The 16447-nt window shown below is 39.8% G+C and overlaps 2 protein-coding genes across 7 annotated transcripts in view; one reads left to right on the top strand and one right to left on the bottom strand.

The window, feature by feature from the left end:
• Window positions 1–1744: 1744 nt before the first annotated feature.
• Window positions 1745–16447, top strand: part of LOC136885430 (retinal guanylyl cyclase 2) — a 301136-nt gene continuing 286433 nt past the window's right edge. Inside the window, exon 1 of the mRNA XM_067157975.2 lies at window positions 1745–1872. The gene's annotated coding sequence lies outside the window, so the exon portion shown is untranslated. The remainder of the gene's footprint in view (window positions 1873–16447) is intronic.
• Marcal1 (SWI/SNF-related matrix-associated actin-dependent regulator of chromatin subfamily A-like protein 1) overlaps window positions 14523–16447 on the bottom strand; it is a 58755-nt gene continuing 56830 nt past the window's right edge. For all 6 annotated transcript variants that reach the window (XM_067157981.2, XM_067157976.2, XM_067157977.2 and 3 more), the window contains one exon: window positions 14523–15057. In XM_067157981.2, coding sequence (XP_067014082.2) covers window positions 14965–15057 — 93 coding nt within the window. In that variant the 3' untranslated portion in view covers window positions 14523–14964. The remainder of the gene's footprint in view (window positions 15058–16447) is intronic.

Raw genomic sequence — 16447 nt, 5'->3', positions numbered from 1 at the left:
TGCAAGAAGGCTTCCTTCGGGACGATGTTCAAAAGCCTCGTCACATTTCGTTGGATGTCAGGAATATCATCAAATCTCTCTCCTTTCAAAGCGAGTTTGAGTCGTGGGAGTAGGAAGAAGTCTGGAGGATTGAGATCTGGCGACTATGGGGGATGTTCAAGTTGCACCACCCTCTTTTTTGCCATGAACTGTTGGACGATATTGGCTGTGTGTGGGCGAGAATTGTCACGGACAAAAAGCCACGAACCTTGCTGTGCGTACTGGGGTCGTACGCTGCGTAGACGTTTCATGAAACTGGTCAAAATTTGAATGTACCGTGCAGCATTCAACGTCGTTCCCTCAGGTAGAAATACCTTGTGTATCGAGAAACGCGATGAGCATCGTTTTGATGCGTGACTTTGCGGCTCTGACCTTTTTCTGATGAGGGGATCCGAGGGAATGCCATTCCATGCTTTGCCGTTTCATTTCAGGGTCGTACCTGAGACTCCAGGTTTCATCCTCAGTGACACGACACGCAGGTCGCCGACGGGAGTCAAATCAAAAGACCTGCATCTGGCGATCCGAACTTGTCCTCGGACACTCCTGGCACTAAAAAGCCATACGCCATTTCATTTCATCCTCAGTGACAATACAGTTAAAGAAATTTGGTGTCGCATCCGCCGTTTGGACAAAATCCTGCAAAGTCTCTAAACGTGCCTGCTTCTGATCATCAGTCAAGTGATGTGGCACAAGACGAGAACATGTTTTCCACTTCCCTAACTTCGGGGTAACAATTTGTTGCACAGATTCACAGTTAATCTGCAGTTCATCCGCTATCATGTGCACAGTTAATTGCCGATCGTTTGTGATTAATGTCCTCACCTCAATGTTTTCGTCACTGACGGCGGTTGCTGGTCTTCTGCTATGGGGAAGTGTTTGTCAGAAACACTTTCCTGGCCTCCTGGAAAATGGGCGAACCACTCGTACGTACACACTTCAAAGAAAGTACCGTATGTGCACCTTTTAGTGATACATGCACACCATAGTGCAGAACCGGTCGACCTCGGTTATCTTTGAGATTCTATTGGCAACCTTTGAAACACAAACTATGAATCGCTTATGCATCGCTGTGCGACATCTGGCGTACACTTTACGTACTCGTACTGTTGTTGTTTACACAGCGAAGCCAAACTATAGAATTCATGCTAGGAACACGATTCACATCGAGAAATGTTATGTAATGTTAAATAATGTGTGTGTGACACTGTTGTTGGTGTAAGATAATAAATGTTTAGAAAATTCATATCGATCGATCATATTATCGATTCAATTCAGATTTCATTTCCATTCAGTTGGCAGTATAACCGGAACTGGGAGACCTCCCTCCTTAGTCCTCACCCCGTACAAAGTAATATCGCTAAAAGGCGCGCAGACTATACTTGATATTCATAAACACGTACCAGCATTGCATGTGTTTCATTTGGTATCTTACCAATCTTGAAACAAAACTGTGCATTGATCTTTTGGTCGTTCATGTTCCTGTTCGCAATTCAGAACCAACGCACTAAACACGCACTGTGTCAAACAGGTCTTATACGGCACACACGCGACGCTGAACTGAACAATGTTGAGAACAGGTGGTCAAAACCTGCTGCTACGCAGGTGCAGTGTTGTGTGTTGCCTGATCGACCGTTCTGACTTCATTCACCGAACTTTGTCACAGGTTGTACTTGTCCTTGAATACAACACATGGAATATCAACAAAGTCAATAGAAGTCTAATATCCTTTGGAAAATCCATGACGTTTCATTTTCATTTCTTGGTCACTTGGAAATTTACAGTTGGTAATCTGTTTCCTTGCACAGTTCTAACAGCAGAAAGAAACGGTGATATGTAAGTACCTGTCAAAGTACAGTTTGTAGTTACAATTTTTTTAACTACTTGCTCCCTAAATCTGGTTCACTATTTTTAAATCTTGTCTCCACACAGCAGAAAGAGTAGGGTTTGTCTTTCTTTTGTTGCTCACATTTGTTCAACTGCAAGTCTTTAAAACCTCCTGTTCAGGTGATCGGATCAGAATATCCCACAGTACACATAGACCTACATAAAACTGGGCGAGTTGGCCGTGCGGTTAGGAGCGCGCAGCTGTGAGCTTGCATCCAGGAGATAGTGGCTTTGAATCCCACTGTCGGCAGCCCTGAAGATGGTTTTCCGTTGTTTCCCATTTTCACACCAGGCAAATGCCGGGGCTGTACCTTAATTAAGACCACGGCCGCTTCCTATCGCATCGTCGCCATAAGACCTATCTGTGTCGGTGCGATGTAAAGCAAGTGGCAAAAAAAAAAAAAAAAAAAAAAAAAAAAAAAAAAAAAAAAAAAAAAAAAAAAAAACCACCTACATAAAGACTTCACATCACATGACGCTTTGCCAAGTGTCATATTTCTCAAAACAACCAATGGCACCCAGAGGGGGCTTGTTGAGACTCGGAGCACAGAAGTACAGTAAGTGGTTTGCTTCCGCTCACAGCCACCCTTCCCTCGTCTTTTACAATTATACTGCAGACAGAACTTTAACCAAGTTAGAAAAACGAAGTAACAATGGCACTCTAAATCAATATACAATAGAGGAAACGTGCAGGCTTAATAGCCAATAGTTGTTTCTGTGGATCTCAAGATAGCGGGTTCAAATCTGGCAGAGGTAGTAGGATTTTTTAAGGTCAACTATTTAACACTCCGTTTGAACGATGTAGGCATGAGATTTCTGGTGATAGGCCACGTTTGGCGTTCGAAAATGAAAATCCACAACCTGTTTCGAGCCATTTGACCAGGCTAGGGAGGATGGGAATTGTGCCTGTCACACTCCTCTGGGGCAATGATTAATGAAATGATATTGGAGAGTGTTGCTGGAATGAAAGATGACAGGGAAAACCGATCCTGTCCCACCTCCACTTTGTCCAGCACTAATCTCACATGGAGTGACCGGAATTTGAACCATTGAAGCCGGCGGTCATGGGGCACACACAGTCCCCACTGTATATCATCCCTGCACACAGTCCCTTACTTCATGCCATTGCCCACCTCCCACAACGTGGACAAGGGGTTGGACTTATCTTGATTTACAAGTTTCATTTCCGTATTGATAGTTCACTAATATATAGATAAGAAAAGGTTCCACCTTATCAATACAATTTTATTATTAACTACAGGACCGGTTTCGACCCTGAACAGTCATCAGCTGTACATTGATACCTTTACATATGTCAAATAATAGTTAATGTGCCTTTCTAAATGGAGAAGCCATGGGGAAGCATTATGTCCAAGCGTCCAAATTGGGCATGTGTGAGAGTAAAATGGTTAATATAATACAATTCACGTACTTAGGTGTGGAGTTAATCTTTTAGGCCTAAAACTTAATTATAAATTACAAGTACATTAAACACTTTAAAATACATAGTGCTTGTTAAAATCACATATTAAAATACCAGTACATGTTAAAATCCTTTATAATAATGCCTATAAAACACTTTCGTTGAAATGAATCCTCTATTATTAACAAATCCAGTGTATAGGCAGAGGTAAATATGTGCAGCTGTGATTGGTATTATCTTTAAGTATTGGAGTAAATTGTGGTCTAGGTTGTGCGTAAGTATTCTGATGCAGAGTGGTGGCTCCTTCCTCGTCTATAACTGTATGCTGATATATGTTGTCTGTAAAAGACGGAAAAGTGGTGTGAGTAGAGTTATAAACTGAAGGAATGCCTATTATGTGTGTGTTTTGAGATAGTAATTTTTTAAAGCGGGGATGACTTTATTGAAAGTGGTATTGGTTTTTTCTGTAATTTCATTTATGTTGTAATTGGGATTGGCGTATTGGTCTAAATCAAAACAATCAACAAACAGAACATAACACGTGCCATAGTGCTGACGAATGACACGCCCAGCTCCGCCCCTACCCCCACAACAGTAACTCTCCCTACCCATGCATCCATTCCCCTCACAGCAGCGGGCACAAGCACAAAGAGAGCGCGATACAGTACACGCCAGGCAGTCAAATCCAACGCAACCCAACCACGACAGCAATAGTAAGTACATATTCATGATAACACACACACACAAAGGCATTCCTTCAGTTTATAACTCTACTCACACCACTTTTCCGTCTTTTACAGACAACATATATCAGCATACAGTTATAGACGAGGAAGGAGCCACCACTCTGCATCAGAATACTTACGCACAACCTAGACCACAATTTACTCCAATACTTAAAGATAATACCAATCACAGCTGCACATATTTACCTCTGCCTATACACTGGATTTGTTAATAATAGAGGATTCATTTCAACGACAGTGTTTTATAGGCATTATTATAAAGGATTTTAACATGTACTGGTATTTTAATATGTGATTTTAACAAGCACTATGTATTTTAAAGTGTTTAATGTACTTGTAATTTATAATTAAGTTTTAGGCCTAAAAGATTAACTCCACACCTAAGTACGTGAATTGTATTATATTAACCATTTTACTCTCACACATGCCCAATTTGGACGCTTGGACATAATGCTTCCCCATGGCTTCTCCATTTAGAAAGGCACATCAACTATTATTTGACACATGTAAAGGTATCAGTGTACAGCTGATGACTGTTCAGGGTCGAAACCGGTCCTGTAGTTAATAATAAAATTGTATTGATAAGGTGGAACCTTTTCTTATCTATATATTACTGGGTTGGACTTATGGCAGGCAACTGTTGTGTAATGCTTCGAAAATTATGTTCGCAGTTTCTGAAATTACATTCAAATTGTGAGCAGGATTGCATTTTTTATCTATATTAATAAAGATGTTTTCTAAAACGTTAAGTAAATTGCCCTTGTTATGAAAATAAAGAATTTTTAAGTCCTGCTCTATGGAGGTGAAGGAATGATTGGACTCTGTTATACGAGTGCTCGTGGCGGGGTATTTTTTGTGCTTGGCGGCATTGACATGTTCTTTATATTTAATTAAAAGCTTCTTCCGGTTTTCCCAATGTAGCTCGCGGAACATTGGTTGCAATTTAACTTATATACACCTGATTTGTTGTATTTATTCACAATGTTAATGATTTTGTGCTGGTTATAAAAGAAATTGTTGACTGTTTTAAAGGCAATATTGACATTATGTTTCTTAAGAATATTGGTGATTTCGTAAATCTTTTTATTGGTGTAAGTGAATGTGGCGTAGTTATGTTTTCTTTTTGTTTCTCTGAGAAGAGTTGAACTGGATTTGTTAACAGTTTTGCTGACTATCCTGTCTATGAAATGCCTGCCAAAACCATTTCTTCTCGCTATTAAGTAGATGGTATCGAGTTCTTTTCTTACGACTCACGCCTGATAAATAGACGTGAAAAGCTCTATGAATTAAGCTATAAAAGGTTGCTCTTTTTTGAGAGTCCGGATGCGTCAAAACTTGACGAATGGTATTTACGATTTGGGTGGGCTTTCTAAAGATAGTATAAGAAAATTTGTTGGAGCTCTTGTTAAAAGTGATATCTAAAAAGTTTAAAGAATTATTGATTTCAACTTCGGAAGTAAACTTGATCCAGGGATCAACCGCATTTAACTGTTCGAGGACGATCTCGCCGTTAGTGATGTTTTGATCTATCATCAACATAGCACGTCCAGAACACAATACCTTTAACCCCTGTGTTGCCTCTACTACTCGTATTTTAAATGTACATTTTTATCTTATATGACCTGTATTAATCTTTCACGATTTTGGAGATAACACTTGCTTTTAAATGATGTAGTTAGGCTATACACGTTTACAGCAAGCTATACTGGAGCAAATAAAAGCAATATGTGGAATTTAAGACAAATTATTTTGCATTTTTATTATTATTACCGTTATCGCATACCGATTGGTTTCGTTAATAATTTAGTGTACAAATTATCACTAAAAAGCAATTGAAAAACTCTATTCAGTCTCTGTTTTCATACTTCGCGGTAGATTGTGGGCTAAAACCACTGTAAACGACAATTTCTTGAAATCTGAATCTGTCGATTTATAATTGTGCCAGCCATCAGCATCAGGTACATGTTGGGTTACGGTACACAAACGGACCATCGTCAGTTCACTTTTAGGCATCGTGAAATGCTATTATGCTGAAATTCAAGTCAAGAGCTTAGGAAAAGTAACCTTCCACATGTGAGCACATCCCCTGTTCCCCCTTCCCGTCTCGTCATCGTTCTCCATCTCCGCCTTATCATTAACGCCGTGCGTCCATCTGACAAGTACAGTACTTCATTCTGAAATAGTGAAGCATCAAACGAAATCACTTCCTTTCACATAGCTGTACTTTGATTACGTACCATACCTATTTATTCCTTTATTGACCATGTCAAACCTACAGATTACTGACGAATACCGAGGCAAGAGAAGCAAGGTTTATTTTTATTTCATAATGCAATTTGTGTGAGGCACATGGAGACTTACAACAAAAGTAACCCACCCGTGAGTGGGATTGCAAATTACAATGCTTCCAGGAATGTTATAAATATTGTAGTCTTAAGTCATTCGGAAGGTAAAAACGAACTCATGATCCTCTCATGACAACATTTCTGCAGGAAGAGGGTGGTTACGAATATAAAGTAAAGTACACATTATTATCATCATCATCATCATCATCATCGAATACTCCAAGGATCCTATTCTCATACCGTGTTAAGGCCCTTCCTGTTTTATTTACGGCGAATGCTGAGCTGACACATCGATCTCTCGCTCGAGACTTGGATTTTCCATTCCAAGCGAGCAGCGTAAACACTGTACACAGAAACGCCGATCAGCTGCGCGGTCTTTTTCACGTCTTCCACAGTGGATTCTAATCTCGTAGGCTACGGTAAACGTTTAAAACAATTTGGTTTAGATTTTCTACTTTATTTTTCTCCACTTCTGTTAGCTTTAAAGTATTTCACAGGGGACTCAAGCGTCACAGCATCACACACGTCTTGCTCATAGCTGGCAGCCATTGTGAATACTGAACACGCTGTTGCAGCCAGTATTGCCAACAGTTTTCTTTGATCCATCTTCAACGTCGCACATATTATGCAAACTTATCAGCAGTGGAATGAACTCGAACTTACTAAGTACACAAAGCAATAAGATATCAATATCATATTAAATTATTAATATTTTGCTACATACACCACTGAGAACAATAACTAACGTATGAAATGTAAGAGTTGGTAACGAACCCGAATAACATACAACCTGTGATATATTTTCCATATTTATACAGGGCAAACATTTTAATTCATCAAGTCAGTTCACCAGAATATCTAACCAAACTGAAGGAAGCTCCTGACTTCAGGAACAAGTAACAACCCTAGGGAACTATTTGGCGCTGCGGAAGCCTTTTCACCGACCAGAAGTCTAACATCAAGGGACCGCTAAGGTCTTGAGTTGACTCTCAGTATAGATATATTCATGAGGAGCAGAGGTGCGAAAATACTGTGGTTTTGTGTGTTGCCCGATATATACAACATATATATGACTAGAAGAGCACATGGCGACCATGTTGGTTTACTATCGCTCGAGCTTTCATGTGCGTGAGTGGACAACTGACGGCTATAGTGCCATCTAAATAATAGATTTTTGACTGACTGTCGAATAGTATCTGGATTCTACAAAGTTCCATACAGAACCAAAAGATGGCAGTACAGTATATCATCGTGTATTTTGTCGGCTAAGAGACGGCAGACGAGCGGTGGGCGATAAAATGCTATGTTGGGTCTCCCCCGACATGCGACCAGAACGGGAATATCGTAATGTCGGGTCTTGCCCAACAGACGAGTGGTAAAGATTAATTTTATTATGAATTTTGGAGTTTTCCAAATGGTCTACATAAATTTCTGCCATTATTCCATAGGAAGACTGTCCTGCTTGTAAATTTTTCCACTGAAAGTGAAATAGTTGTTGGAAGTTGCAAATTCTAAAATATTTAAGAACTTTTCTATATCCTGTATGCTTAATTTAGTATGTTTTCGAAAACTGTCCTTGATGATCTTTAAGAATACATTTTTTTAAATGTCAAAAATAGTACATTTAATGTTGTGGTTGTAACACTAGGTTTTTAGTCAAATTACCAAATTCTATAGAATTCCTAATAGAGCTGGGGTTTTCAAACTTGCAGTATTTTTTTCAAAAAGTTGTGGATGAATTTGGAGGTTTTGTAAGTTAATTATGGGTCTTGTGGGAATATCTGTTTCACGGACTTGAGGCAATGCTTTGGCTGTAGGAATAAAGGATGTTTGTTTTAAGTTCTTTTGAATATTATTAGTTGGATCTTTCTTCATCGGTTTAAATGAATTTTCCGATAAAAATGTTTCGGTTTTTTGCACTTAAGTCTCTTTGTTCATAATAACTGTAGCATTGCCCTTGTCCGCTTTCGTGACTATCAGAACATTCTCGTTGATTTTTTGTTTTAAAGAATTGATGGCTTTTTTAGGGAATAAAGGAGCTGTGGATTTGTTGACTTCAATTAGGTTGGAGAGTTTTTTACGAATGTTGAATCTAATTTCTGTTTGATTGTCAACTGGCAATTTTTGTATAGCACTTTCAGCTTCAGCAGTAATGGCAATGGCATCTTTTAATTTAAAGGCAGTAGGCCAATTAAATTTAGGGCATTTTTCCAAGATGTTGATATCTGAAGCACTAAGTTGGGTATCGGAAAGATTTATAACAGGTTCGTGGAACTTCAAGTCTCCCGAGTCGGATTCGTTAATATGCCTATTGTGTGGAGGCGAGTTTTTACTGGAATTATTATTATTACGCATGAGTGTGTTGAATTTAGTGTCTAGAGTGGTCTGTTTTTGGTAATAACATTTTCTATTTTCGTAAATGCGAATTTCTGAAAAGAATCCCATTCTAAAGGGGTTAGGGTGGACGAAGCAACCAGATGTGCTTCATATAATTTTGTGTTGAGTAGATATTTTATCCTGTATAGGAACTTAATTTCATTTCTAATCCATAATGAATTAGACTTAAACTGGGTTTTTCTGTGCCAAAAAGAAGTATTGTTCTTGTTTTGATCAAATTTCAAGAAATTAGGTATAAGTTCATTATGTAAACATTTCTTCAAAAATGAAATTCATTTTATGCAATCATTAAAATGAATCGAATGTCCCATCACTAGATGTCATATGCCTTTTCAATGTCTAAACTAACTGCTATGAGGTGCTGATTATTCTGGAAAGCTTCTCGGATTTCTGATTCTAAACATATCAGAGTATCTGTTGTTGAACGAGCTTTACGCAAACCATTTTGTGCATCACTGAAAAGTGTATATGTTCCAAATACCAGCATAATCTCTTGTTAACAATTTTCACCATTAGCTTACGCGTACACATTGTATTTGTCAATGCGATGGGACGATAATTATATGGGATCAACATGTCCTTTCCTGGTTCGAGTATAGGCACTACAATAGCACAACGCCATTGATCTGCAAATAGTTTGGAACTCCATATATAGTTGAAAATACTTGAAGCTGTTTCAAAAATTCGTATGGAAAGGTGTCCGAGCTGGGACTAGATCTGCCGCATTTGTTGAGTTCTGTAACAATTTCTTGTAACTGTAAAGTGTCATTATAAGCATAGTTCGGTCTAGGTACAGTTTCACTTAAGTCTATTGGATCTCGAGTTGTTTCCATGTGAAGAAATTCAGGTGAATAATTATTATCGCTACAGATTTCAGGAAATGTGTTAGCCAGTTGATCAGCTATTTTTTGAGGTTCATTTATAATTGATCCAGCGACTGGATCTCTTAGAAGTAATACAGAATGTTGTATTTACCACTTAATTCATCTGATCCAGCTGATGTGTTGTTTTTCAGCTTAAATATTGCTGTCTCTACTTCCAACCATGTCAGATTAGTGGTATTTGTGCTGTCAAAATCATAAGGTTCGTCGTGTAATGGAGTGACATTTTCATAACAGTTCAGCAAAGTTTCAAAGTGCCTTTGGAACTTCTGTAATATTTTGGTCTTATCTCTAGTCACCTCACCATTAGGAAGTTCTACAGATTGGATAGATTCATTTTGAATTCTTCTATTCTTAACAATACTGTATAACAGTTTTTTTATTTCCATCCTGCGTTATTTTGGTAGCCAGATCTTCCTTGCATTTCTGCTTTTCAACTGTTTGGCCTGTAATTTTTTCTTTCTGTAAAGTGACAGCTTCTCCTCTATTTCATGTTGATCTCCCCGTGTTCTTGCTTGATATAAAGATCTTCTTGCACGGTTTCTCTCAATGATAGCCTTTTTAATATCATCATTCCACAAGGCAGTTTCTTTAGGTTGTCTTATTTGACTCTGCCGTTCACATACTTTTTCTGCTGTACCAACCACAACCTTCATCTACCCATTTCAGTTTTTCTCTCGGCAACAACCTGCAGACACCTCCCCTGAATTCTTCCTTTACACTTGGCTTGGTTAGTCGCCAAGTTTTTTATTTTTGGGACTCTCTTGTTACAGATTTTGGGAGGTCTTTTCTCTGCAATAACTGCATCCAACAGTCCATGGTCTCCACCAAGCTCTTCACATGGAATGACCTTGACATCATTGACATTTTTGCATACATTTTGATCTATCAGAATATTACTGTACCTATTTTATCATCCCAGCTATATCTTGTGATTTTTATGGGAGTCCCTTTTCTTGAACGTAGTGTTACTCACTATCAGGTTGTATCTCATGCATAGATCTAGCATATATTCTCCCTCTTCATTTGTTTCCCATTCCATGAGGGCCCAGTGTGGATTCATATCCTGTTCGTTGTGAGCCAACTTGTGAATTAAAATCACCCATTACAATTAGATTATTATACTCGGTGTGTTCTTCCAAGTTAAGGAAGTTGGCCTTTTCCTCTTTTGAGCATCCTACCTGTGGAGCATAGACTTGGATCACATTGTACTTCTTCCCTCCTAAGTTCACAGGTAATTTATTTATCCTTTCACTAACAAACTCAACTTCACTACAAGCATCTATGTCCTTAATCCTACTCCATTCTTAGACTCTACTTCATTTCCAGACCAGTAGAGACTAGAGTCCAATCTGGTTTTCATTTTCCCAATTATCTTTGACTTTGTTTCACTCAGGCCCATGATAGACGTCTCCTCCTTTCCATGAGGTCGGCCAGCTCTTCAGTTTTGTTTGTCAATGTCAGGATATTTAATGTTCCCACTCTGATACTTTGTCTTCGTTTGGTTTGAGTAGCTGGTGTAACATCGGGCTGTAAACCGTCATTCGCACCAAACTGATGTTGTCGTCGTGAATTCCTACATCCGAGGCTCATACTATTCTTGAAAGCAACTTCTTCAGCAATCCTTCTGTTGACCTGCTGAGCCTAACACAGACGGAGAAATTCTTTCAGGGTTTTCTCCCTTGGCCTTTGGTGTCCAGTCACCTCAACCTACAAGGCAGCAGGTTGTACTCATATTAATCCCTGAATACAAGGCTCCCTCTTCCACCATCAGGACCATACCGGAGTCCACCTTCTCCGCTGTAGAAGTTGTTGAAGTGTTCACTTGTAACCCTGAGCTTGGATCCTTACACACTGAGTCAGTGTGCTCTGGGATTCACATAGGCAGGGGCGCCACTCCCTGGGTAGGACTCCGAAAAGGGTTCCTACCTATTGCCTAACATCTGCTGCGTTAAGGAGCATTAAACATGTTCACTACTTAAGAAGTCTGTTTTTAGTTACTTTTTACAAAAATATATAGAAATGTATTAATTAAATATAATTCATAATTCTCTCCAGTGTGCTGCCAACATTGTTGTTATTAACCATGAATTGTAAAGGGCAGTCCCTCCCTCGAGCTAATAGCTCATTGGGACAATAGTCTGAGGGGAGTACAATATCGAATGATGGAAGTTTTGAAGAGAGTGCAAGTACAGAACATAGCTTGGGAGAGGGCTAAACAGAGCCATCGTGACATATAGTCCGTTGTGTTCCTTAGATGAGCTGTACGGAAAACAAGGAAAGACCAGATACGATCAGCCTGAGCATGGAAGACACATTAAGCGGATGTAGCCGACCCCAATTTCAAGGCAGTATTTTGAGAAGATGAATTGGATGCCCTAGAGAGAAGAAGCAGACCAAAACTATAACAAATGGAGGCACGTTGTTCTGCTCGGAATTCATGATTCACCGTTTTACTCAGTGATCAGCCGTGTGTAACATACTATTTTGTTTCCTTTCACAATGCCAGTCAACCCAGGTAGATGATTTGTGAAATTATTCAAACCAGTATAATTTCTTGTTATATTTCACTTTCGCTTGTGAATGTGGTACTTTTCAATCGCTTTTCAGGAACTGCGTCAGTGACTTCAAACTATTTGGAGGATGGGCCACTTGGTTTGTTATGGTGTAATTTTGAAGTCCAGGGAGCGTTTCACTCAAACAAGTGTAGTCATCAGAATCGCACAATAGATCACTGGATGGAAGTTCTTTCCTATGATGGGTTCAGCACATTTACATGAAGATTATGTTTTAGGTTTTTTGATATGTTTCAAGAGGATACAGAGCAGATGATCTCACAGCTATCGTCGGCTGACCTCAGGATGGTTTCCCAGGCAATTACCGATTCGGCCCCAGGGGCTCTGAACTTTGGAGCGTGGGTTGGCGACCACGGGGCCCTCAGCTGAGTCCTGGCATTGCTTCCACTTACTTGTGCCAGGCTCCTCACTTTCATCTATCCTATCCGACCTCCCTTGGTCAACTCTTGTTCTTTTCCGACCCCGACGCTATTAGCTTTGCGAGGGCTAGGGAGTCTTTCATTTTCACGCCCTTTGTGGCCCTTGTCTTCCTTTGGCCGATATCTTCATTGTTCGAAGTGTCGGATCCCTTCCATTTTTCACTCTGATTAGTGTTATGTAGAGGATAGTTGCCTAGTTGTACTTCCTCTTAAAACAATAATCACCACCACCAATTACCGATTCCTTCCACCTCCTTACTCAGTGTCATTCACCATCAACTGAGGTTGCCAACCCTGTATCAGAAACGGGTGGACATACAACTTGACAGTAATGGCAGTGGTGTGACGCTTCAAAGAATAATGTCGGCTTGACCAATGCCTCTTACGTCAGGAACCTGTAACAGATTTATCAGACTGCTTGCAACGTTCCATTATCCGGCTTCTTCGCTGCATTTACATAAACCGTGGCACTAGCAACTAGCCACATACGAGATCTCCACCCACTTCACAGATGATCTACGAGAGACTCTGATGGAATTGCTATCATACGGCTGATGAAGATTCCCAGACCATGGTACCACTTTCTGCACTCAAAAGTTTCAACTACAGCCTTTGTGATAACTGTGTATTAATCTGACCAATAAAAATCGTTATAATGAACAAAGAATCTTCTTCCTTCAAGCATTAATATGAAGAGAAATTTCAGCTAATAATACTTTAAAGTATCTTGTGTATGTATATTATCAACTATAAAATAATACTCTTTATGCATGGTTCAGAACTTCAAAGATGGCTCATAAAACTTCAGGTAAGGAAGTGGAAATAATTTTATATGGGAGAAATACTCTAGATATTTTATTAACGCCCTTGCAGATTACTACAGTGACACCAACTCACACTTAGGCCTCTTTTTGCATCTCAGTTCAGATGTGACTCCTCCAAACCCTTCTTCTTTCTTGTTGTTTTAGCCCTTCCCCCCCCCTCTCTATGAAACAAGGTGACTTGACATTCACAACAGTGACGGTGGACGAAGTCCTCCGCAAGTGTCTTCAGTGGATAGAAGTCAATGATGCACAAGGACCTCCCTCGAGAAGAGCTGTGCAATCTTACAATGCATCTGACATGCAGGGCTGTTTGATGATTACAGTAATAGGTAAGATTATAGAAATAGGCCAAAACATTTCATACTTTCATAATTAAGAGAGAAAACTGTCGGAGCAACTTGAGGAATAATATTGTGAACTAATAACTGATATATAATTCTCACACTCAATGATGTCATGAAGATTCAGTTTTTCATTTCATTGAATATAAGTTTAAATCTGTAAGTTAAAGAGACGAGTAAATAAGATAACTAGCACACTGCTTCTTGTCACTATACACAGCAGAGGAAGGATTTATGACATATTCACAATGTGATAGTTTCATGGAAGGCGTTCTAACTGGGAAATACTAACTGTCGACATACTCGCCTCATCTCCCAGCCTTTCTCTGCAATGCCTGCCACTCAACGTGAAGCAGAGCTGTCACAATACACTTCAAAAACATGTGCAGTACCTAAGAGAATACAAAAATATCTTTGAATGAATACACCTAAAAGTAAGAGAAAACGGTGAATCTCGGAGGAAAATTACTTGCATATTCAAAAATAATCCTGAACTTCCAGGTAAGGCACAATTACATCTGTGTTCGCTAAAAAGATTCTTTTAAACAGCGAGTCCTGCTCGACAGGGTTATGAGACTCTCGAGGGAGAACTACACCTGTCCTGTAGTGAGGAGGAGGACGGGTATATGGACAACAGACCCAAATCATAAGAGAATGAAATATGTACACTTTTATTTCTTGTATTTAAAAACGGAGTTGCTTCTGCATCAATTAATTTTCTTTTCAACAGGATTACTTTGGAAGGAAAACAATTGAGGATAACAATTAAATTGATATACATTGAAAGCAAGGTTCGATACATAGGGAAGTAACTAGTCAAATTCAATCTGGAGGAATCTTCTAACAAACAATTCAAGACCTAATACACAACCAAAAAATACCACTTAAACGCAAGAGAGCCAGACGATGACACCACAGGCTCAAGTGGTATGGACACGAGATACAGTGGAAGGAGAAAACGGTAAAGGAATGGAAGGCAGTTGGGAAGTGAAGAGGATCCAACACGCTTACCAAGGGTAAAAGAAGTACCGAGACTCCTCAAAGGAAGGTACAGGTGGTCTGTGCGGAGCCACGGCACAGCATGCAGGATCATGTCTCGTCCAGAAGCAGCGCCAGCATTTCATCCTCCTCCACCTCGTTGAGTGTGCTGAAGTAGTTGAGCAGAGTTTTTTGGTTGGTTTGCTGTAAAAACAAACAACCTGGGGAATATACTCACAAAGGAACCAGTCACACACTTACTAATTATTTATGCCTGTACACACAGCTTACGTTATATTAAAACCCTGTAATTAGTGAGGACATATGACGCTGTTGATGGTGAAGTTACGCCTTGAGCAGACCCCTTGGAGTAGGCCGGCACCCTCTCTCTTCGTACTATCATACATCCCGTCATTCTTTGCATCTCATTAACACCTCTGATGAGGTTGACGTCAGGAAGGGCATCTGGTCATAAAAACCCGCCACTCTTGTAGAGAAACAACATTTTAAAATAGAATCACGATACAGTCCGCCATAATGAACTCGTGAACATTCTTCAAGAATTAGGGCTTGGAACCAGAATGCTGGCATAAGACTGGATGATTGTGTACTAGTTTGCCAAGGCTGCTTTCCTTCACCATCTATTCAGAAAAGATTTTTCGAAATGTTCTTTGCGCAAAGACTCAAGGAGTTGTGATGAACGCAATGATCATAAGTAACACTGTCCTACTTGCAACCAATCTCCAGGTAAGTTGTCACGCCTTGGGCTTAAGGCTGAAAACCAAGTGGATGGTTATAAGTAAGAAGAGTCTCAAAGCACAGGAAGACCAGATTGAGAGAGTTGCAACTTTTAAATACCTGGGATGCCTCGTAAATGATGGCTAGGACCTTGCTCCTGAGATCTGTTGCCAAAACTTCTTTTCAGAAACTTAGAAAACTTCTTTTCAGAAACTTAGAAAACTTCTGACAAATCGTGGCCTAGCTACTCTGGTGCTATGTTTTCAGATTCCTACCATGAACACTTAACTGAGACCATGTGCAAGAAGTTGCAAGCATTTGAAATGTGGACATACCGAAGGATGCTGAAGATACCTTGGACAGCTAAAATGACCAATATAGAAGCTTTGCACCATATGAACAAAGAAACAGAAATTCTCACTGCCATCAAGAGAAGGAAGCTAGAATACTTTGGTCATATGATGCGCAACAGTAAATATCACGTTCTACAAGTAATAGTACAAGGGAAAATTAATGGAAAATGTGATCTGGGATGACGTAGAACATTGCAGCTGGGCAACTGGAACCAGCGGTTTGGGACGAAGGTCTTTTGATTTGACCCCGTAGGTGACCTGCGCGTCGTGATGAGGATGAAATTATGAAGACGACACACTCACCCAGCCCCCATGCCAGCGGAATTAACTAAGGATGGTTAAAATTCCTGACCCTGCTGGAAATCGAACCCGGGACCCCTGTGATCAAAGTCCAGCAGGCTAACCATTTAGCTGGACATCATGCTATTGATCGTCAACATTCTGTGAGGATATGGCACATGAAGAAGATTTAAGTTTCCTCGAAATTTGTTTGGGCGAACGCA

Source organism: Anabrus simplex, chromosome 14, assembly GCF_040414725.1.
Source record: "Anabrus simplex isolate iqAnaSimp1 chromosome 14, ASM4041472v1, whole genome shotgun sequence".
Classification (NCBI taxonomy): domain Eukaryota; kingdom Metazoa; phylum Arthropoda; class Insecta; order Orthoptera; family Tettigoniidae; genus Anabrus; species Anabrus simplex.
This window is presented reverse-complemented; position numbering and strand designations above follow the sequence as displayed.